Below are 24,410 nucleotides of genomic sequence, written 5' to 3'. Positions count from 1 at the left end.
TGTTAAATTTAGTATATATTACAACCAACTGTCTCAAGGACTTTTGTCGCTCATTGTATGTGAGTAAAAAGCAAGTTGCATACACCATTCAAAAGCTCACCTGGCAGAGGAGGTGGTGGGGGTGGAGTAGTCGTCGGGGGTGGCGTAGTCGTCGGGGGCGGCGTAGTCGTTGGGGGCGGCGTAGTTGTCGGGGGTGGCGTCGGCGGTGGTGCTGAAAAAGAAATGTAAAAAAGATTATTCGGAGAGCAAATTTGGGTTAATTAAGAGTGTTTAACGTCTATGTTACTCAAGCCCTTATCGACCTTGTGTGCATGGAAAACTAGTTTAGGTGTGCAAAAGAATAAAGTAAATTTTTAAAGTAGACCCCTATAGGGTCTTTGACACCCAAATATTACACCTACCTTGACAAATTTCGCAGGTAAGGTTACACGCCCTCATGAAAGGAAAAGTGTCGCGGTCTAAATCACAAAAACCAAGTACCCTATAACCAGCACAACTGGAAGGCTCGACCAGCTCTTCTGGGGTGCATACTGAAAGTAAATAAATATAGCAAATAAGAAAACAAGAAGTCTCTGTCATATTCATGTTGTTCAATTAAAATGCGAGAATCCGATTGTTTCTCCCATAGCCGATTCGCGGATAGAACAGTTACGCCTGCTCTCACAAAATTTGGTTCTAAAAGCTTTTCGACACTTTCTCCTGCACTAAATCTGGTGTAGGCATTCTTTTCAACAGTTAGTCTAAACTTCAAATTATATTAAAAAACTATTTTAATGTTGTTGTCCGTTATATAATAAGCGCCTCAAATGCAAACGAAAATGAGAACAAAACGCTTATAAACCTTAATGCACCAAATGAAGAGAATCTGAATTTCTCCAAAGCTCTTTTTGTATGTTGCGGACTTTCAAAGAGAGAAATTCGTAATCGGAGGCGATTTTGACCTTGTTCTAGATATAGGGATAGACAAGAAGGGTGGTTCTTCCAAAACGCATAATTTCAATTTCTTTTGTATTTAACTGATATGTAACGAAAAAGAATACTCCTACAAGACTGAAAGCTAAAACTTACCCGGTGGTGGTGGTGGTGTTGTTGGGGGAGGTGGTGTTGGTGCTAAATAAAGACAAAAAATAATTTTGTCAGAAAAGCAAAGACACAATAAAAGAAAAAAGAAAAAACGTTTTTAACAGGTAATAAACAATAACATCAATATAATACATCAAAAATGCCCAAATAGCAAATTTAAATGAGGATGACACAAATCATACTGACGTGTCTTGTCTTCTTTTAATATGCTATTTTTCTATTGCTTTCGAAAAGGTATGATTTCGAAAATAGACATAATTTAAGAACAATAAACTCAGCATTTATTGTTAAATTTTAAAGTTAATTTCTTTAAAAGAGGATCTCATTTGGATCGGGGGATGACTGAAAATGGGGAGGATGCAAATAAATGTCAGTCTGAAAAAACTTAAAAATGCGACAGTCCCATTTTCAAGTTGATGTTCAGTAAATGTATTTCGACAGACTAGCACTTACATACTAGAGTGAATTTAAATATATCATTAAAGTGCTACTATGATGATACTCGCATCTTTCCTTTCGTATCCATGTTAAAATATTACAAAGTGCTCTTTATGAGAAGGAAAATGCCGTTGTTTTCCAATATCTCTTTTCTTTCCAGAGATATTCAAGCTTTTAAAATATGCAAATAAGCAAAAGAATATCGTTATAGACTCAACCAAATTCTGACCATTGATATCTCAGCCAATTTGTATGAGAAGTCACTGATTCCTTTTAGTACCACTCTGCTACTTGTGTTTCACAATTTAAACTTATATAAAATTTGGTTGCCATGGCAACACACTAGGTTCCAAATTCCCCCGATGCTAAAGGTTTTTCTGGCCAATTCTGGCATTCTTTTTTGTTATTTGCCAATGATGCGCTTTTACCTGCGTGATCTGGCAAGCATATGAATTGATTGAGCAGAAGTCAAAAAAGCCAAAATATCTCCGGAACTAAAAAAGATATTTGAAAACGGAAAAACGGCATTTTAAACCTTTCGTTAAACACTCTATGAAACGCCTAAAATTGCAAGGGGTGAAAACTTGATGAAATTCGCATCTGCTTTATCTTAGCCGTTTTTAAACATTACTGAAGTAGTCTGAGCGAGAAGAAAAATACCGTTTATTTACCATTTTCAAATATCTCTTTAATTTTGTTACGAAGATAATCACGTTTATAAGATATGCCATTTTGGTCATATAAATACAGTAGTAGCAATTAAGAGAACTTTGAAACGGTGAGGTTGCCAATTTTGAGACTACTGATGCTTAAGCCTGGGGGCGCTACTAAAGCTTTTGAGTGAATATTTGGACAATAGGAACAAAACGTTTTTGGGATGCATTCGCCTACCCATTGTGTTCCACAACTTTTTTCGAGTTCTCCCAAATTCTCATTATTTCAAAACTCTATGGAATTAAGATTTGAATGGCTTCTCTTCTTACATAAAATCAGCAATCGATTTTTTTTTCTAAATTGTGTCACTTTTAAGCTAACGCGTTTGCCACGCATTGATTAACATCAGTTAACTATTTTTTGCCAATTAGACCGCTATATAGCTATATAGCTACTTTGGTCAAAATGACAAAAATAGTTCAAACGTTATCTTTGACACCCCGACCCGGCTCTATACTTCCTAAGGGTTACTTACAGCTCATATTGCATGTGAAATGATGGAAGATTGAAAATGTCTTATTCTAATCACGAATGTTTGTTTTAAGTTTCCCAATGAGCGCAAATGCTGAATTTTGCTTGTATCTTTGAAAATTCTGGGTCAGTTCTCCAAGCAGAACTTTGTAATAAATTATTGATTTTGAAGATTAATGGCGCGCGTGCGGCTACCAAACCTTTCGAGTCCCTTTTTTCAAATGTCGATATTTTTATTCTGCTTTCAACTTACGTTGACAGATTCCACAAGTAACGTTACACGCCCTCATGAAAGGTACAACGTCACGGCTTAAATCACAAAAACCAAACTGCTGATAACCAGCACAACTGGGAGGTTCATTCAGCTCTTCTGCGGTACACTCTGAGGAGTAAATATATGTAGCACAATAAATAAAAATAACTTTTTAATTTGATTAGAGAGAGGGACAATTAGTGGTTTTTATCTGACAAACAATATGTACAAGAGATAACTGATAATGATCTTAAGCACAGTATAGAGATCAACAAAGAGAACTGAGACCCTGGGGGTGTCTCTCTAGTGGACTATACTAAACAAGTAGTCTCCTCCCGTAAGGGGTATCGTTTTAGGGCTAAAGGTATATAGAAGTATAGGGTTTTCAAGACCAAAAAACGGTCGACTTTTTCAAATAGTTAAATGGTTTATTTCAGTCAAAAATTCAGAAAAGAGATGCAATATTCCTTCTGTAGTTGTGTCAAAAGGGTGGCATTTTCCTATCGTAGGTATACGAAAGTGTCATCTTTTCTATTCAATATAGTATATAAAAGTGTAAGGGATCAGATCTCTGAGAGGAGCCTCCCTGTATAAAATTTGTTTGATTCCCCCCACCCCCCTCCCCCCGGCGGGTGTACTCAAATTAACTCAGTGAGACAACATCATGTTCACACGAAAACAAATAGCGATTAAAAAACTCACCCCGTAGAGCACCGGGAACTAAAACAAAACACAAAAGAAAAACAAATATAAATTTATTTTAAAAACTAATAGAACGAATGATGACAAAAAAATTCAAAAAGGGTTCGAGATGAAATCAGACAAATACAGAACTCTGTTTGAAAAACACTTACGTTGGCGTTTTTCGACCTGGTATTTGTCCAAGGTGATTTCGTCAGGAAGCTCTGGAAAGGAATTCCATGAGGCAACATCACAGGTCACTTGAGATGCGACGAGAAAGAGAACAACACAGAACACGTACATTGTCTTCTGTTAAGAAAAAAAAATAAAGAACATTGTTGGAATCCTAAGCAAAGAAACCGTTTTGTAAAACGAAAAACCCTTTAAGAATCGGGACGTCTGTTAATTCTTTTCCGATGCATTTTGTGAGGAAATATTCAAAGCTATATACTATATACTGTAAAGGTTCTTAACTACGCCTCACAGGAGCTTTTACATGCGTCGTTCTTTCATTCATTTAAATACAAACGCCTCAAGGTACTGATAATCCATTTCTATTCAACATGTTGTATCACTGATTACTGATCGGAAATATACATATCTTAATTTTCGGCACTTCTTGATTAAAACATTTCATGCTTGGTTCAAAATTGTTCAACAAATTTTTCCCAATCAGTAATGAACCACATATTCAAAAAATTTAACACCACTGAGTCCAAATTCGTGCAAAATAAGGCGAAGAGACTAATATTGCGAGTAACTTTGTTGTTTAAAGTTACGTTCAAGTATCTTGGTATTGATTTGGATGAGAGCTTATCGTGGGACTCCATATCCCATATTGACAATATTGTCAAAAAGGCATCTGCCATTCTCGGCACTATCAAACGTGTCAGGAACTTGGTTCTCCGTGAGACTGTTATTATGATCTATAAAGCTTTAATTATTGTAACTCCATTTTGGGCAGCATAAGTGTGTCAGTCTGAGAGGCTCGAAAAACTCCAAAATAGGCCAGGGCTGCATGTTTAATCACTTTTTAAATCTTCCACTTTACTCAGTGACCTCGACCTGAGCAAGGGCGTTCAAAACACGAAGACAACTAACAATTATTCTCCTAAAGGCTCTCCACAATCTTTCTTCGACTCGCTTATAATTAAACACTACCTTTAAAACTACATCAAGTGTCCACTCGCATGTTTTCTACTAAATTTAAAATATAACCTTTTGGTTTCTAAACCGAGTACTGTAGCAGGCAAACGAATCTCTCAATATCGCGTTTCTGTGATCTTTAACAGCGTGCTTTTAAGCGGTTAGATGCAGCCCACTCTTAACTCTTTAAGAATTTTTTTTAAGTTTTAAGTATCTTGTGCATATAATTAGAAGTCAATTTAATTATCTTAATTAAGTAATTAATGTATTGTTTACAGACACGGCTCGATGGAAGAAGATGTAAATGTAAATTGATACCGTGTATAAATAAAGTTAGTACTACTCTTGTCTTAAGTCAGTTAATGCTATAGGAAAGGCAACACCCTTTGATGTCTTCAAAATCAGTCAAGGGACAATCGGACCCCAACATTTGAAATAGTTTGTATTGGGGCGTTAGGTAAAACATTGATTGTTTCGATCCATTTCTTGCGAGGATAATTAATCTTTGTATTCGATCCCTTCTTTGTTTTGAAACAAATATACCTGTAATAATCTTCCCACGTCTTAGGTGGCTTGTCTTAACTAACTGCGAATGCGTATAGCATTCAATTGGCACAAGCCTGCCGTCTCATGATCACCGTGCAGTCATATGACATATTTAACTGAGCTTTATTGCAGATGCTTCATTTTGTGAAACCGAAAGTTTCATAGTAAAACATAACATACTCATTACCTGTAAAACCCTAGCAGGCCTTATGTTTTCCGGCATCAGTTCCCTCTACGAGGTTTGCGTGAAATGCCAATACTTCAAAAGTTATAGCAGGCTTATATAGCTGCCTGTTATGTTAGCAGACGTAGAGACGTGTGGCGCCGTTTTGACAGTTTAAGCAATAAATAAGTACACTATTTCGTGCATTAATAATTTCAAGTAGCATGCCATGAGATAAAACGAATATACGATTTACAATGGACCCGTATAGCGGATTTAATATTCAGGACGGCGGTGTGTGCACACGGCACGAAATACCACAGATACCATATCTGAAAAATAGTCAAAAGGTAGTTAGCCGACAAATCTTTTTTATCACGGAGCTTTAACATTCAATTCCTAACAATTTTTCTATAGCGGGCTACACAAGTTAATGTAAAGGTGTCGTTAAAATTCTTTTTGTCAATGCTGAGGTAGAAATCGCCTACTCTCCGTTTTGTTCCCCCTCCCCTCCCCCTTTCCCGTTTTTGTTTTGCTTAGTCTCACGTGCAGGCTTTCACACATTTTTTGCGTAAATGAAAATGACTGCTAGGCAGGCTGGATAAACACTTCCATTTGTCAATACCCTGGAACTGAAATCTGAGGTCGATAGTATTATGATGAAATGATTCGAAACGCGCACAAAAATTTATATCATGAAAATTCCAAAAGATCATTTAACGTTTGCATTATCGTAAAATATTCGCACTTTATTCTCAATATCGTTCTTTGCCTCGCATTTTGCATCAGGACAATATATACAATATATAATAAATCAATTTATCATTCAATTGATTTTTTTCCTTCCTTTTCATTGGCCGAAAACCCACTTTGTAAAGAAGAAAACAGGAATTGCTTGCACATGTTTTATCGCCATGGCAACACGCTGGATTTTTGTTGACCAAAATATTTCAACTTATCCTCAGCAACAATCATTGTTCATCAGCGGATAATATTAAGAGTGTATTTATTTACAACATACGGGTTTAGCCGTCACATTTGCTCGTTAGAATTTTTTATTGTTTTTTTTTAAGCTCGAAAACAATTAAAAATTACAACGAGCAAATGCGACGGCTATATGCGTATGTTGGAAATATATACGCCCTAAATACGTCTAACTGTTTTTTTCTAGCTCTCTAGCGCAATATCAAGTGGGATTTAGGTAATAATTTGATTAATTTTGCTTCACTAATTCATCTGTTCCTCCATATTTTAGAACGTAATTTTAAATATCCGCTTCATATCAGTGTAATGTGTATATGTCGTGGTTCAAATTTATCTTTGGTTGAGTTTTTCAACCGGTTTGATTTTTTCCTTTATTAGACTCAGTGCTAATGAATTTGAGATAATAAAAAATGAAAAACAAACTGGTTTGCAACAATTTTAATCCAAAGATAAATTAAATCACAACATTTGCACTGTGTATGCGATGTGTGTACGTGATCCCTTCGTTGACGTTTTAAAATGGATAAGTAATTATATATAACCAGTCCACGATAAGACATTATGTCACAATTTCTGCAATTTATAGCGGAAAAGTGGCCGTAAACATTTCTGGTGATTTAAGGCCATTCCAGCGTCTTTAATCACCGATAACGAAGCAATGTACTCAGTCCGAAAATAATTTTTTTTTTTTTTTCAAAATGCTGGCATCAGCAAGATGGTCGTGTGGTCTATGACCCAATCCTCTTCGACCATTCGTCAAGTACTCTGCGCCTGCCGACTCAATACAGACATTGCGCGTATTTTGGCTTTTTGGCAGAAAATACAATTGCGGATTCAAAAGCGAACCGCAACGTACGTTTTAAACGAAAATGGCTTATTTAAAGCATAGTTAGTAGTACTAACTATGGTCGAGGGCAAGAGTGAAGAAAGCCGGCACTTTTCCTTGAAGATGTAGCAGTGCTAGGAAACGGTGTAAATCAAGTCAATCGAGCCGTTGCTAACAAAGACGTCAACCAAAACATTGTATTAATGAGGTCATTAATGCATGCATGCGTGTAGAATGCGAACAAAGAGCTGATTGTGCGCCGATTGTTTCACGCCACCGAGATATTTTTGCCTTTACAGCCTTTTTGCCTCAGTGATGTCTCACGTCAGAGAGAAATAGGGAGCTTTAGCAATAACGACGGCGACGCCGAGGACAACGCCTGGTGCAAAATGAATTTATATTTTACTCTTAAATCTTGCGATTATCCAGAGGTTTTCAGTGTATCTATTGGTTTAGGAACTAGCTCCAGCTGATATGTTTGACAAGATCTAATGGTTAATATTAAGATAATGAGAAGTATTGCGAAGTGATGTTCTAAGTTACACAATTGTTGATTTAGCCTTGACCGTACGCAAGATTCATTATAACTATTTACCTTCCTTATGGGAATTTCCGATCGATTAGTGATCTTATCGTGAATCAGTTCCGCTCATCCGCAATCTACTAGGAATTGCAAACTAAGCAAAAACCTTAGCAATAAGCTCTGTTGTTTGCACAACAGAGCACTCGAATATAGATTGAGCACGTACTATAAGGAAAATCTTGCAGAGGTCATTGTAAATAGAGAATCATCAATAGAATTATACAACTTAAGATGAAAATGAACTTCTTATTGATCTTTAAAGCAGTTTCTCGTTGTATTTCGCTTTGTGTCAGTAATCTAATTATATTCAGACTTCTGTAAAATGCAAGGTTAGCATATTATAAGTAACACTATTATTTGCCTTTATCTTAAGCAATATCCTGAGACTTATTTTGAACGGAAGATGCAATTTCCTTCCTAGAGATCGATGTTGATAAACTAGATGTACATTGTTTATTTTGTTGAAACCCTTATTTGAACTTGTAGTTCACCTGTCGTTAATTGCCACACTGTAAGCGTATATAAGTAGCCCTGTACTGTACAACATTTGAGTTACCTACAGCTGTCAAGAGTTGTTTAGTCCAGATGCAATAAAGAGTCAAGAGAAGTTCCTAATCCTTGAGTGTCTTACTAGTAGTATACTAAGGACAGAGGTTACCTTTCCCGTGGGGCGGAATCTCATTAGCGTGGGGCGGAATTAATTAAGTAGGTGACGTCATAGGGGCGTAAGTGACGTCATCAAAAATGGGGCGTAATCTAAAAATAGAAAAATTACATCATCGGGGCGTAATCTAAAAATAGAAAAATTATATCATTAGGGTGCAATCTAAAAATAGAATAGTGACGTCACAATACCCCAGGGGTAAACGTCATAAAAATGATTAGATCATAATTTAAAAATAGAATAGGGACAGTATTGCCTTCATCTTGTTTATTGTCGCAAAAATAAAATCATATTTTGATATACGTTAAAGAATCTGCATTCAGAAGTCTTTTTAAAGGTAAAATTTTCGGTATATTTAAGCTTTGTGGAGCAGCCGACCGACTGGAAAAGTCATGGGAGCAATTATTTCTCGTTTCCATTCTAACTCGGGCAATAGTTCGAATATAATGTATGCAGATTGGCGCAATGTTTTGCTGTGAAAGACCAAAGTCACATTTTCATAGTCCCCGCATATTTGGATCATCTCTGGTAAGTTTTTGCTTCAAGTCCAAACTAGAATTAGATAACTTCCTGATCCTCAATCAACTAACGCCAAGATTTATTGCACGCGAATTCGCATCAACTTGAACTAGTAATTAGTTTACGAAATCAACATTTCACTGGCACTTTTTTGTTTAACGAAATTACGTTTGTGAAGATCCATGATGTCATAGTTTAATTTTCTATTCCGTGGAGGTTGCGGGGTTTTTTTTCATCATTTCCTCAGTACAGACATGAGTATTTATTTCGGTTAGATCACTAAATTCTGTAATTATGCAAACTTCTTGTTGCATACATTTTCTTCTGCTAACTTAATTATTTTTAAAACAATGGTTAAGACTCGATGTGTTTATCGAGCGTCGCAAGTGTTCACCCTTGAATAAATTTAGGTAAGAGTAAACTAAAATTAAAAATATCGGTTAAATAGGGTTTGAATGCTTTAAAATAGTCAAGAAACAAGACAGAGACAACATATGATGTAAAAGGCGAACTTTACTAGCTGTTTGTTATATTATCTTTCGAAATAATTTTTTGCTAAAAAGCTTCATACAAATCCTTATAATTTTGACGCCGCCATTTTGACCGAGTTGTCAAAGCGTGAGCCTGGGCCCCCTGTAAAAATACGATAGAAAATTGTTTGTCGTTTGTCACATTAGTCACCAATTGACATAAATCTAACACTCCTTTGGCAACTTAAATGGCCAAGAATGCAATCAACTTCTATAGAAACAATTACCTTCAGAGTACAGTTTACCTCGAAAGTTCTCAAAGCTCGTTGAGTTCGTTGAAGATTGTGTTTACCACCCGCCATTGATCAGATTGCGTTACACAAACACGTGAGGCATGCCGGTTTATGTCAGCGGTAAATGCAACTAAGTTGAGGGAAGAGGGGAGGGGGGAGGGCAGGCGGTTTAGGAGTCAAGGCGTTGTCGTTAATCAAATACAAATAGCATTTTATTACAAGAGTATTGAAATTTCGAATTTTGGACTTGGAGTTAAGAATTCAATAAATCTATTCCTTAAATTACTCAACAGAATTCACCCCCATCCCCCACCCCAACGTTTTTGACGGACTTTGCATGACTGGTTAAAAATGAAAACGTATTTATATTAAGGAATAAAGTCAAGTAAAAGAAAAAAATGTTAAAATCTGGTACTAAACAAGGCAAAGGTAAATAACAAATATTATCGTAGTGTATAATCTTGTAAAAGCTACTTTTATCCTTGGAACGCCGGTGCCGACGCTAGACACTCTTTCGTAGCCTCTCCGCAGGAGCAGGGCCGTAGCCAAGGTAAAAAAAAACTCCAAGTGCTCAATTCCAAGTCTCTAGCCTTTGGGGCGGTTAACAAATGCTAAACGCCACAGTGAGTGCACTCAATCAATCAGCATCTACCCATAAAACACATATAGTAGACGCCAAATTAATCAACCATAGCGCGCGCTTTTCCCAAATAGTACTATAATTAACAATTATTCACCGAAGTGGAGTGAGCGTGGTAAATATCCACCACATTCACCGACTCTGGGGTGAATAATTGTTTTAGTACATACCACACAAGTTGAATAACTAGCGGACCAAAACATCACTTTCGGTAAACAAAGCGACGCGCGAAGGCAGTTTGTTTTTCTTTAGATTCTAGGAGGTGAATAGTACTTTGCTAATCACCTCCGAGTTAACCAATCAGCACGCGCGAAAAGCACAATTCACTTGTGTGGTTTATACTAATAACACTTTTTACATCCGAGCAACACTTACCAGCCTGAAAAATATGAAAAGTCATGCAAAGTCCGTCAAAAACGCTGGGGTGGGGGATGGGGTGAATGCTGTTGATTAACGTCAGGAATAGATTTATAAAATAAAAATTGCTGAAAAAAATCTTAAATCCAAAATTTGAATTATCAATACTCTCGTAATAAAATGCTATTTGTATTTTGGAACGACATCGCCTTGATTCCCGACTTCCGAACCACCTGCATTCCCCCCCCCCCCCCCCGACTTCGTTGTATTTTGGGAACGAGGTTGACCGCTGATATGAACCGGCATGCTTCACGTAAGATAAGATAAGATAAGATAAGATAACTTTATTTATTCCGTGTTTGTGTAACGCGGGTGGTAAACACAATCTTCAACGAACTCAACGAGCTTTGAGAACTTTCGAAGTAAACCGTACTATGAAGGTAAGTGTTTCATAGAAGCTGGTTGCATTCTTGGCCATTTAGGTTGCCAAACGAGTGTTAGATTTATGTCAAACGACTCGAAACGACAAAAAAATTTCTACCGGTATTTTTAAAGGTTTCTCGTCTTGCTCGATGCTGTACCCTGCTGAGAATGCACCTTCAGGTAGTCATATTTGATCAGTTACTGACATTCCTCGTTATTTCGGAAGGTAACATCATGTCAATGCATGCCATTATTTATGCCGATAGAATGACTTTTTATATGCTTTGCATATTGGTTTACTTGTTGGCAGTTTATTTGTGCCACAACAACCAATCAGTCAAAGATCCCACCTACCCCTTCCTACCCCCACGCACATGCAAAAAAGGTTGTGAGTGTAAAGAACTGGTCGCAATGATGTCGGCTACAAGTCCTCTTGAACTCGCCACCAATGCAGTTGTAAGTCTCTTTAGAAAAAAAATGCAGGCAAGTCACGCAATTTTGTCGAGCCGAGAACAGTACCAAATAAAATATAGAAGACGACTTCAACCTGTGTGCACTTCAGGGTAGCATAATAGGCCAATTTCGATAACGTTAAAATTCTAACTTGTCTCCGATGCTTGGGGGAAGAAAACATAAGAAATCACATCAAGGATTGTCGTAAACTCTTTTGTTTTAATACAATCACCTACAATGTACAGCTAATTCGAGAAAGGTTGTTGCAAAAAAGCACAAAAGTGCACGCGTCAAGACCAAAAAGTAGTATGGTAGAAGTTGAGAGCTACTGCATGTGTGAATACCATTGAGAATGAGAAGAACGACACGACAAACGCAAATTTGCACGTCTTCTTTCTCTTCAGACATGTGGTTTAGCCGCCCTGAATTTTAGAAGAAATTTTAAATCTCAAAGACCTGCATTTGTAAAAGTAAAGCTACAGAAATAGGCCTTCTTAGAGGAAAAACAAGATCTTTACGCGCAAAAATACAAACATGTATATTTCCTCTAGGTCAATATGCAAAACTGAAGCGAATACCCAGCAAACCTTTCGGACTTGTCGCGTGCACTCTTGAGCTTTTTTCCGACAACCTTTCTGGGCAGGAATTAGCTGTATACTAAGCTAATGCACTACGCCGGAGGGAGGGGGAACACTAACTTATATACACTATACGTGTATGTGCCGTCGGAAGGGGTCCCATTTTTGACCTTCCAGGTCAAAAATAGGTCAAAAAAAAGCCTCATAGTCTGAGATGGAGTCGCTCCATGGGAAAAAGTTATAATAACTTTATATTTTTCTGCTTAGCTAAATCGGGTCGTTTTGAAGTGTGCGAAAATAAATAGCAGATGTTGGAGTATTGTGGTAAAAAAAAATATAAGAATAAAAACATCCCCTTCATTTCCCGTATTTGATGGGGTATACAATTCACTCTTAAGTCTGAGATGTGGTCGCAAATTAGAGCTTCTTTTGTCTAAGACGGGGTTACGTGACACTGCCGGCTTATTAAAAAAATGACAAGTTTGTGTAAGAGGTCTCTTTTATTAAAAAACAATGGCATTACAGATCATTAGGTACATATTCTTTACTTATTTGTTAAATTGTTTTCATCGCACCACTTATATTAACATACATTCCTTCCTGCCTCAAAAAGCCTTTGCTACCAAACTTGTTGTTGTTACGTTTTCCTTAATTTTTAGTACACCAAAGATTATAGTATTAGACTTCCCCTTACGATTATAAATCTATTTGTGAGGGAACAACTCATGCAATCGTGACCACTCCTAAAGTGACCTCACTTATCATAAAACCAACAAATTGATAATTCCAATTCAGTCCTTTGTCAGCCTGTCTTGGATCAGTGATGTTATTTCCCTCCTCGTCCGTTTGTATGACTCTGGTTTGACCAGGTTTGTGAGACCATAATCCGCCTTCATTCAAAAGGTACCAGTGGTAATCGATACCTGAAGAAGAGGCCAAGGGAAAGTATTTAGAAAAATACCTCGTGTTGTTTTTTCTGCCTGGAATATAGTCATGATAAGGCACCTCTTTTTTTTCAGAAAGCGCCCACAATTAAGCTTTTCTTCTAATTATAACATCTATGTTTTCAGAGCCCCCTTCTCTTCTGGCGCTTCCGGCGCTCATTTTCAAGCCGCCAACACAAACCCACCCCCAGCACCCCCCCCCCCCCCCCCCCCTTCCTCTTCTCAAAAATTTAAACTACGCTCCGCCGTCTCATTTTATGCATAAAAAGTTCAAATATTTTATTTTTAGCACCTGAAAGAATCACAGTGGGATCCATTTTGTCAATCACAAGTCTGTACTCACCTGGGTCAACAAAAAGTGCCACGAGGAGCTGTAGTCCAAGAGGAGGCCCGGGGACAGGCTCTGCAGGCCCAGGTTGGGGAGTGGGAAACAGCAAGCCATCACGTACTGCAGCATCGCGAACTGCGCTGCCATTCAGCGGGTTAAAGATTTGTCCACCTCCTCTTCCAGGCTGTGCATAGGTATTCGTGATTTGGATATTTGCCCAGTTGTAGCAGTTGTTGTTACGTCTAGTACTAGGAACGTTGTTCCACGGACCTGGACTAAACGGAACTGCAACACGTTTACGTCTCGTCAGAAAACAATCTGCAGCCGGCGATACGTTACCAATTTCATCTAAAACACGCTGGCGTACTTCGTTGGGTATCAACCCATCTGGCATTGTACTAAGCAAAACCTGTTGCAGATTGACGATTAAAGAGTCATTTATACCGACAATCAGTCGCTCACTTCCAGCGTCCCCCACTAAGAATCCTTTGTATCCGAGTTTTGCAGGTATGCAGTCTGGACTGAGGCTATTATTTTGGATTGCTTGATAGTCTGACCCATTAAAGTCGGACAAATTAACCCGCCACTGTGGATCAGGAACACCAGAAAATACTACCAAGGTTATATTAACGGACCCTGTAACGCAAAAATTAAAATTATTTACTTTAGTTATTTTCTTGAAGATGTTTATGCAGTTGCATAAATTTAACAGGAATTCTTTTAATTTGCATGAAGATAGGTAGAGTCAAATCGGAAAATTTCGTTTTACTTGTCATGGATTCAAAGGCATAAGAGGTTGGGGGAAGGGAGACATGGTGGCTGCAGCCCCTACAGCACCGAAATTCTTCGGACAAAATGCTTGAAACTCGGGGAAAAAGGCTTGAGAAAAAAATGAAAAAAAGCCGAAAAATCTCAACATTACGTTCAAAAAAAATTACACCAACAGAAAAAAAGTATTGGAAATATACCGAATCCGTGATGAAGAATCAGGCCGTGCCCAACGAAATATTGGAAGGATATTATAGTAGTGTTGTTCAATCCGCCTTCCGTACGGTCAGCCTTTCTGTTTTTTATTTGTTTATATTTAAACATTTTGCTGATCAGATCCTCCAGGATCCGGTTCTTTGTATTGTCTTTGGCCCTTTCTCAAGTTAAAAGTGGCTCAAGTTAAAAGTGGCCCCCAAAAAAACAATATTGTATTTACTATCTGCAAGACTTGCCGCGTTTGTGTACAGCATTGAAAAGGGAGAGGGGGTGTGGTTCACAAGCTGCAATGGATCTGAAGTGAAAAAATGTTAAATTTAGTATATATTCCAACCAACTGTCTCAAGGACTTTTGTCGCTCATCGTATATGGGTAAAAAGCAAGATGCATACACCATTTAAAAGCTCACCTGGCAGAGGAGGTGGCGGGGGTGGCGTAGTCGTCGGGGGTGGCGTAGTTGTCGGGGGCGGCGTAGTCGTCGGGGGTGGCGTAGTCGTCGGGGGTGGCGTAGTCGTCGGGGGTGGCGTAGTCGTCGGGGGCGGCGTAGTCGTCGGGGGTGGCGTAGTCGTCGGGGGTGGCGTAGTCGTCGGGGGTGGGGGGGGGGGCGTAGTTGTCGGGGGTGGCGTAGTCGTCGGGGGCGGCGTAGTCGTCGGGGGTGGCGTAGTCGTCGGGGGTGGCGTAGTTGTCGGCGGTGGTGCTGAAATAGAAATTTAAAAAAGATTAATCGGAAAGCAAATTTGGGTGAATTAAGGGTGTTCAACGTTTATGTTACTCAAGCCCTTATCGATCCCTGTGTACATGGAAAACTAATAATAATAATAATAATAATAATAATAATAATAATAATATAATAGTAACAATTAATGAACTTATATTGCGCAAGAATCAATCAAGGATTTTCACTTGCGTATTTAAATGGCCCTAAAATTAATGAAAATACTAAAATTATATTAAGGTTTTTTTAAAGTAGACCCTCATAGGGTCTTTGACACCCAAATGTGATACTTACCTTGACAAATTCCGCAGGTAAGGTTACACGCCCTCATGAAAGGAAATGTGTCACGGTTTAAATCACAAAAACCAAGTACCCTATAGCCAGCACAACTGGAAGGCTCGACCAGCTCTTCTGGGGTGCATACTGAGAGTAAATAAATGTAGAAAATAAGAAAACAAGAAGTCTCTGTCATATTCATGTTGTTCAATTGAAATGCGAGAATCCGATTGGTTCTCCAATAGCCGATTCGCGGATAGAACACGATCGCGCCTGCTTTCACAAATTTTGGTCTTAAAAGCTTTTCGACACTTTCTCTTGCACTAAAGCTGGTGTAGGTATTATTTTCAACAGTTATTCTAAACGTCAAATAATATTAAACTAGTAATACGTGACTCGCAGGGCCTCGCGAAGCTCTGGGTTGGGGGAGGGGGGGGGGGGGTGTTATAAATAAGGAGTGGATTATTTGAAGTTGAACATTTATTGAATTGTACATATTCAATTTTCCACAGTAGGCAGAAAGATATATTTGTTAGAAATTTCAACGGGCATGGCCGCGACACCCTCGTTCCCAGGGTCTACTCCGCTTTGAAGATGGTGGCTTTTTCTGGTTCGTAAAGAGGTATAAAGCGTTGGGAAACGCAGGCTATTTTCAAAATCATTGACAAATTATTGGATAGTCGCATTTTGGACATTTATTTGATGGCATTAAAAAAAAAGAAGAAGAACGAACGGCAGGAGGATTCGAAGCCTCCGCCCGCGCGCCCCTGATGGCGATGAAAGATTTATAGCCTGAATAGGCGTTGAGGGAGTATTATGTGGAGATCAATGTTATTTTAATCCGAAAAGAAAAACGATAAAAATGAAAGGCTCAGAATTCGAACTCACAAAAAAAAAAGAAAAAAAAAAGAAAAAAAAAAAAACCCTAGCCGGATTCGAACCCCCGACCTCAGTTCCGAAGATCTGATTTCAAGTTCGACGCCTTACCATTAGGCCACCAGCGCGCGGCGGCCGTGTGACGTCATTTCCGCCACACACCAAGCTCACAAATATATATATATAGAAATATATATGACCGTAAACTCCACACGAGATTTCATCCCGCCTGATCCTTTTGAGGGACAAAATTATACACCCCGCTACGCTCGGCCTTCGGCCTCGCTTCGCGAGGAAAAACTATTTTGATGTTGTTGTCCGTTATATAATAAGCGACTTAAATGCAAACGAAAATGAAAACATAACGCTTATACACCTTTATGCACCAAATAAAAGGAATCCGAATTTCTCCAGAGCTCTTTTTGTATGTTGCGGACTTTCAATGAGATCAATTCGTTGAGATAGACAAGAAAGATGGTTCTTCCAAAACACATAATTTCAATTTCTTTTGTATGTAACTGATATTTAACGAAAATACTAAATTCTACAAGACTGAAAGCTAAAAACTTACCCGGGGGCGGTGGTGGTGTTGTTGGGGGTGGTGGTGTTGGCGCTAAAATAAAGACAAAAATAATCTTGTCAGAAAAGCAAAAAAAAAAAAAAAGGAAATAGAAAAAACGAGCTTAACTGAAAAAACAATACATCAAAAAAATGCCCAAATTGCAAATTTAAATAAAGGTGAGACAAATCATGCTGACGTGTCTTGTCTCCTTTTAATATGCTATTTTTCTATTGCTCCTTTTAGTTAATTTGAAAGATATCATAAAACTAATAATTTTAATAATAATAATAATAATAATAATAATAATAAAATCTTTATTTATACTTCAAGATAATAAAATTCGTCAGCATTGTAAAATGCTGGGGTCAACAGATGTCCAACTATACATAATCCATACTATGATGCCCTGAATCTAAGCCACTCTAAAACATAACTAATGTAGTCTGCGCAAGAAGAAAAATACTGTTTACTATTTTCAAATATCTCTTTTTGTTACAAAGATAATCAAGTTTTTAAGATATACCAATTTGGTCATATAATTAAATAGTAGCACTTTAAGAAAACTGTAAAACGATGGGGTGGGAGGCGTAACGTTAGCTTTTGAGTGAATATTTGGGCGATCGGAACAGAACGTTTTTGGGGATGCATTCGCCTACCCCTTGTGTTCCACAACTTTTTTCGAGTTCTTCCAATTCTCATTAGCTCAAAACTGTATAGAATTAAGAATAAAAGGGCTTCTCTCAATTCATAAAATCAGCGATCGAAACTTGTTTCTAAAGTTTGTCTCTTTTAAGCTGACGCATTTGCCATACAGTGATTAACCCTCGGACGTACAAGGAGGGGTGATTGCCACCCCCTCCCCCCCCCCCCCATGAAAAGTTTTTTCGAATTTTGGAGAAAAAAGATTTACTCTACAAAGCTGAAACTTTCAGTAGCTGTTTATCCATCCCTTGCGAAAATTTTGATATGTCAACCATGTGTTCATGATACTTCACGTTGCCATGACGTCATAACTACGAGCTGGTCTTGCCAAAAATTGGGCTTTCTTCTCAGTGCAAAATAATTTCGCTGAGCCTTAATAGAACGAAAACTGCGGGGAGGGGTTCCTTCCCCCCCTCCCCTTGTACGATGGTGGGGGTATGAATTTGCTTGTACGTCCGAGGGTTAACATCAGCTGCTATATTTTGCCAATCAGGGCTCGGTTGTTCAAAACTCCGGTTAAACTACCTAAAAATAAAAAATGGGAATTTAAAGTGGGATCTTCCACTAGGTGGCTCTTCTTGATCCCACTGATTCCAGATCGAATTGGAATTTGGAAGTGTTGGTTTTTGTGGAGGGAGGAAAACCGGAGAACCCGGAGAAAAACCCTCGGAGCAGGGACGAGAACCAACAAAAAACTCAACCCACAGGAACCGGAATCGAACCCGGGCCACATTGGTGGGAGGCGAGCGCTCTCACCACTGCGCCTTCCCTGCTCCCTTTTAACTAACCAACGACTAAGCCTAATCGTCGATTAAAATCACCAACACCGGGTTAGCTAATCAGTGGAACTAGAACGTTGTTCAAAGCCTGATTAGAGGCTCGATTAGTTAATCGCAGATTAACGGTTAGTATTTGGTGTAAAACCACTTGTATTGTCTCGCTAATCGACGATTAGTATCCCAAAATGCAATTCTCCTTGAGTAAACACTGCGATGGTTTCCAATATGGCGTCCGCAATGTCGCATGTGGTAAAAAGAAAACAGCTGCGGCGACGTAAAACTAACTGGTCCGATTCGAAAATAATCATGTTTCCACTCGCATTAAATCATAGTGATGACTAGCATTTGGACAATTGGTTTCAGAGCATGACCACGCTTCGTAAATCTCCCCTACGAGGTTTGTAATTTACTGGATGTATTGAATTATTTATAGACGCTCTGCCGTACCAAGGCCGTAGTTCTTGTTTTTGTATTGTATTTATTGTTTTATAAAGCTTAAAATAAGGCTTACACAGAAAAGAAATGTACAGCAAAAAGTAAATAAAACTATTTTAAAGACAACGGTCGTAGTTCTTGATCGGATTCTTGATCGCAACAAGCCAGTATTGTTTCGTTATATTGATAATTTAGCAGGCGTCTTTGTCTCACAAACAACAAGTCCGCCATCTTTTTCCAGTTTAATCGGCCGATTAAGAAGTTAAACTACCGAGCGAGGAGGGTTAAATTTAACCCTTAGTTTAATCGTCGGTTATCGCTAATCGGGCTTTGAGCAACGCAATCTAATCGCAGGTTAAATTTTAATCGCCGATTAGCATATTTAATCGCGGATTAGCGCTAATCGGAGTTTTGAACAACCGGGCCCAGACCGCTTGTTTGTTTACTTCGAACAGTACCTATTAAGCTATTTTGGTCAAAATGACAAAAATAGTTCAAACGTTATCTTTGACACCCCGACCCGGCTCTATACTACCTGAGGGTTACTTACAGCTCATATTACATGTGAAATGATCAAAGTTTAAAAATTTCTTATTCTTATCACGGACGCTTCCTTAAGTTTTCCAATTAGCGCAAATGCTAAATGTTGCTTGTATCTCTGAAAATTCTGTGTCATTTCTCCAAGCAGATTACTGATTTTGAAGACTAATGGCGCGCGTGCGGCTACCAAACGTTTCGAGTCCCTTTTTTCAAGTTTCGATATTTTAATTTTGTATTCAACTTACGTTGACAGATTCCACAGGTAACGTTACACGCCCTCATGAAAGGTACTACGTCACGGCTTAAATCACAAAAACCAAACTGCTGATAACCAGCACAACTGGGAGGTTCATTCAGCTCTTCTGCGGTACACTCTGAGGAGTAAATATAAGTACCACAATAAATAAAAATAACTTTAATTTTTAATTTGATTAGAGAGAGGGACAATTAGTGGTTTTTATCTGACAAACAATATGTACAAGAGATAACTGATAATGATCTTAATCCCAGTATTGAGATCAACAGAGAGAACTGTGACCCCCCCCCCCCCCCCCGGTCCCTCTATTGGACTATACTATACAAGTAGGCTCCTCCCGAAAGATGTACCTTTTTCGGGCTGAAGGTCTATAAAAGGATAGGGATTTCACGACTAAAAAACGCTCGTATCTTCCATGTAGTTGAATGGGTTAATTAAGTCCAAAAGTAAGAAAAGAGAATACCTCTTCTGAAGTTGTGTAAAAGGGGTTGTATTTTCCTATCGTAGGTATACGGAAGTGTCATCTTTTCTATTTAAAATGGTGTATAAAAGTGTAAGGGATCAGATCTCTGAGATGAGCCTCCCTGTATAAAATGTTTTTGAGTACTTTCCACCCACCCCTCACCTCCTACCTCTCCCACGCAGGTGTACTCAAATTAACTCAGTAGGACAACATCTTCACACGAAAACAAATAGCGATTACAAAACTCACCCCGTAGAGCACCGGGAACTAAAACGAAAAACAAAAGGAAAACAAATATAAATTTATTTTTAAAACTAATAGAGCGAATGATGATAAAAAATGCAAAAAGGGTGCGGGATGAAATCACACAAATACACAACGCCATCTGAAAAACACTTACGTTGGCGTTTTTCGACCTGATATTTGTCCAAAGTGATTTCGTCAGGAAGTTCTGGAAAGGAATTCCATGACACAACATCACAGAACACTTGGGATGCGACGAAAAAGAAAACAACATAAAACACGTACATTGTCTTCTGTTAAAAAAGAAAAGAATAAAGAACACCGTTGGAATTAATATTCTAAGCAAAGAAGCCGTTTTGTAAATCGAAAAACCGTTAGGAGTCGGGACGTCTGTCAATTCTTTTCCAATGTATTTTGAGAGAAAATATTCAAAGCTATATACTATGCACTACAAAAGTTTTTAACTATAGCCTCATAGGAGCTTTAACATGCGTCGTTCTTTCATTCAAACGCCTTAAGGTCTTTATTTTCCATTTCTATTCCACATGTTGTATATAACTGATCAGAAATATACATATCATAGTTTTCGCCACTTCTCGATTATAGCCTTTCATACTTGGTTCAAAACTGTTCAACAATTTTTTTTCCAATCAATAATGAACCACATTCAAAGAATTTAACACCACTGAGTCAAATGCATGCAATGTAAGGTGAAGAGACCAATATTGCGAGTTGACTTTGTTGTTTAAAAGTTACCTTCAAGTATGTTGGTATTGATGAGAACTTATCGTGGGACTACCATATTGACAATATTGTCAAAAAGGCATCTTCCGGCCTCGGCGCTATCAAACGTGTCAGGAACTTGGTTTCCCGTGCGACTCTTATTATGAACTATAAAGCTATCACTTAACCGTACTTGAATTATTGTAGCTCCATTTTGGGCTGCATAGTTGTGTGTCAGTCTGAGAGGCTCGAAAAAACTTTAAAAATAGGCCAGGGCTGCATGTTTAATCACTTTTTAGATCTTCCACTTTACTCAGTGACCTCGACCTGAGCAAGAGCGTTCAAAACACGAAAACAACTAGCAATTATTCTATTTAAGGCTCTCCATAATATTTCTCCGACTCGCTTAAACATTACCTTTAAAACTGTATCAAGTGTCCACTAGCATATTATCTAAGAAATTCAAAATATAACCTTTTGGTTTCTAAACCGAGTACTGAAGCATGCAAACGAAGCTCTAAATATCGCCTTTCTTTTCTCTTTAACAGCTTGCCTTTGGGTGCTAAGATGCAGCCTACTCTTAACTCTTTTAAACCATGTACTTATCGCATAACAAAGTAAGTATCTTGTACATATAATTAGAAGTCAATTTAATTATCTTAATTAAGTAATTAATGTATTGTTTATAGACACGGCCCGATGGAAGAGCATGCAAATGTAAATTGATACCGTGTATAAATAAAGTTTACTACTTCTCTTGTCTTGAGTCAGTTAATGATAAAGGAAAGGCAACACCCCTTTGATGTTTTTAAAATCAGTAAAGAGACAATCGGACCCCAACATTAGAAATAGTTTGTATTGGGGCGTTAGGTAAAACGTTGATTGTTTTTTATCCTTTTCTTGCGAGGATAATTAATCTTTGTATTCGATCCCCTCTTTGTTTTGAAACAAATATACCTGTAACAATCTTTCCACGTCTAACGTAGCTTGTCTTTACTTACTACAAGTGCGTATAGCATTCAACTGGCACAAGCCTACCGTGTCACCGTGCAGTCATACGACATATTTAACTGACTGAGCTTTATTGCAGATGCTTCATTTCGTAAAACCGAAAGTCTTATGGTAAAACATAACATACTCTTTACCTGTAAAATCCTAGCTGGCCTAAGGTTTTCCGGCATCAGTTCCCTCTACGAGGTTTGCGTGAAATGCCAATACTTCAAAAGTTATAGCAGGCTTATATAGCAGTCTGTTATGTAAGCAGACGTAGAGACGTGTGGCGCCATTTCGACGGTTTAAGAAATAAATAAGTACACTATCCCGTGCATTAATAATTTCCAGCGGTATACCAAGTACTTAACCGTACTTGAATTATTGTAGCTCCATTTTGGGCTGCATAGTTGTGTGTCAGTCTGAGAGGCTCGAAAAAACTTTAAAAATAGGCCAGGGCTGCATGTTTAATCACTTTTTAGATCTTCCACTTTACTCAGTGACCTCGACCTGAGCAAGAGCGTTCAAAACACGAAAACAACTAGCAATTATTCTATTTAAGGCTCTCCATAATATTTCTCCGACTCGCTTAAACATTACCTTTAAAACTGTATCAAGTGTCCACTAGCATATTATCTAAGAAATTCAAAATATAACCTTTTGGTTTCTAAACCGAGTACTGAAGCATGCAAACGAAGCTCTAAATATCGCCTTTCTTTTCTCTTTAACAGCTTGCCTTTGGGTGCTAAGATGCAGCCTACTCTTAACTCTTTTAAACCATGTACTTATCGCATAACAAAGTAAGTATCTTGCACATATAATTAGAAGTCAATTTAATTATCTTAATTAAGTAATTAATGTATTGTTTATAGACACGGCCCGATGGAAGAGCATGCAAATGTAAATTGATACCGTGTATAAATAAAGTTTACTACTTCTCTTGTCTTGAGTCAGTTAATGATAAAGGAAAGGCAACACCCCTTTGATGTTTTTAAAATCAGTAAAGAGACAATCGGACCCCAACATTAGAAATAGTTTGTATTGGGGCGTTAGGTAAAACGTTGATTGTTTTTTATCCTTTTCTTGCGAGGATAATTAATCTTTGTATTCGATCCCCTCTTTGTTTTGAAACAAATATACCTGTAACAATCTTTCCACGTCTAACGTAGCTTGTCTTTACTTACTACAAGTGCGTATAGCATTCAACTGGCACAAGCCTACCGTGTCACCGTGCAGTCATACGACATATTTAACTGACTGAGCTTTATTGCAGATGCTTCATTTCGTAAAACCGAAAGTCTCATGGTAAAACATAACATACTCTTTACCTGTAAAATCCTAGCTGGCCTAAGAATTTCCGGCATCAGTTCCCTCTACGAGGTTTGCGTGAAATGCCAATACTTCAAAAGTTATAGCAGGCTTATATAGCAGTCTGTTATGTAAGCAGACGTAGAGACGTGTGGCGCCATTTCGACGGTTTAAGAAATAAATAAGTACACTATCCCGTGCATTAATAATTTCCAGCGGTATACCATGAGATAAAACGAATATACGATTTATAATGGACCCGTATAGCGGATTTAATATTCAGGACGGCGGTGTGTGCACACGGCACGAAAATACCACAGATACCATATCTGAAAAATAGTCAAAAGGTAGTTAGCCGACAAATCTCTTTTATCACGGAGCTTTAACTTTCAATTCCTAACAACTTGTCTTCTATAGCGGGCTACACAAGTAAATGTAAAGGTTTCGTTAAAATTCTTTATGTCAATACTGAGGTAGAAATCGCCTACTCTGCGTTTTCTCTCCCCTCCCCTCCCCCTTTCCCGTTTTTGTTTTGCTCAATCTCACGTACAGGCCCGCACACATTTTTTGCGTAAATGAAAATGACTGCTAGGCAGGCTGGATAAACACTTTTATTTGTCAATACCCTGGAACTGAAATCTGAGGTCGATAGTATTAGGATAAAATTATTCAAAACTCGCAAAAAAATTTATATCATGAAAGTCCAAAATATCATTTAACGTTTGTATTATCGTAAAATATTCGCATTATATTTTCAATATCGTTATTTGCCTCGCATTTCGCATCGGGACAATATATACAATATATAATAAATCAATGTATCATTCAATGCATTTTTTCCTTCCTTTTCAATGGCCGAAAACCCACTTTGTAAAGAAGAAAACAGGAATTGCTTGCACATGTTTTATCGCCATGGCAACACGCTGGATTTTTGTTGACCAAAATATTTCAACTTATCCTCAGCAACAATCATTGTTCATCAGCGGATAATATTAAGAGTG

At 38.1% G+C, this 24,410-nt stretch overlaps 2 protein-coding genes across 6 annotated transcripts in view; both read right to left on the bottom strand.

Annotated features, from left to right (window-relative positions):
* LOC144646950 (cartilage intermediate layer protein 2-like) overlaps positions 1–23,770 on the bottom strand; it is a 52,071-nt gene extending 28,301 nt beyond the window's left edge. Inside the window, exons 1-7 of one of the 5 annotated variants that reach the window (XM_078506671.1) lie at positions 23,430–23,770; positions 20,546–20,681; positions 20,395–20,412; positions 19,672–19,800; positions 16,980–17,021; positions 15,551–15,679; positions 14,951–15,238 (exon numbers count right to left, since the gene is read on the bottom strand). In XM_078506671.1, the coding sequence (XP_078362797.1) occupies positions 14,951–15,238; positions 15,551–15,679; positions 16,980–17,021; positions 19,672–19,800; positions 20,395–20,412; positions 20,546–20,681; positions 23,430–23,465 (778 nt within the window). In that variant the 5' untranslated portion in view covers positions 23,466–23,770. Of the gene's footprint in view, positions 1–100; positions 212–401; positions 531–1,068; positions 1,111–2,959; positions 3,089–3,661; positions 3,680–3,793; positions 3,950–5,519; positions 5,600–14,950; positions 15,239–15,550; positions 15,680–16,979; positions 17,022–19,671; positions 19,801–20,394; positions 20,413–20,545; positions 20,682–22,256; positions 22,384–23,429 lie in introns of those variants that run through there. The other 4 variants (XM_078506670.1, XM_078506672.1, XM_078506674.1 and 1 more) reach the window with 4 other exon arrangements.
* LOC144645862 (uncharacterized) lies at positions 12,767–14,293 on the bottom strand (the record flags this gene model as incomplete). Its single annotated transcript, XM_078505394.1, has 2 exons — positions 12,767–13,208; positions 13,573–14,293. Coding segments are annotated over 2 exons (921 nt in total), but the record flags the coding sequence as incomplete, so codon positions are not given.
* Positions 23,771–24,410: the final 640 nt, after the last annotated feature.

The sequence above is a fragment of the Oculina patagonica genome, chromosome 3 (genome assembly GCF_052425735.1).
Source record: "Oculina patagonica isolate OP01 chromosome 3, crgOcupat, whole genome shotgun sequence".
Classification (NCBI taxonomy): domain Eukaryota; kingdom Metazoa; phylum Cnidaria; class Anthozoa; order Scleractinia; family Oculinidae; genus Oculina; species Oculina patagonica.
The sequence above is the reverse complement of the archived record's forward strand: the minus strand, read 5'-3'. Positions and strand labels throughout refer to the sequence as shown.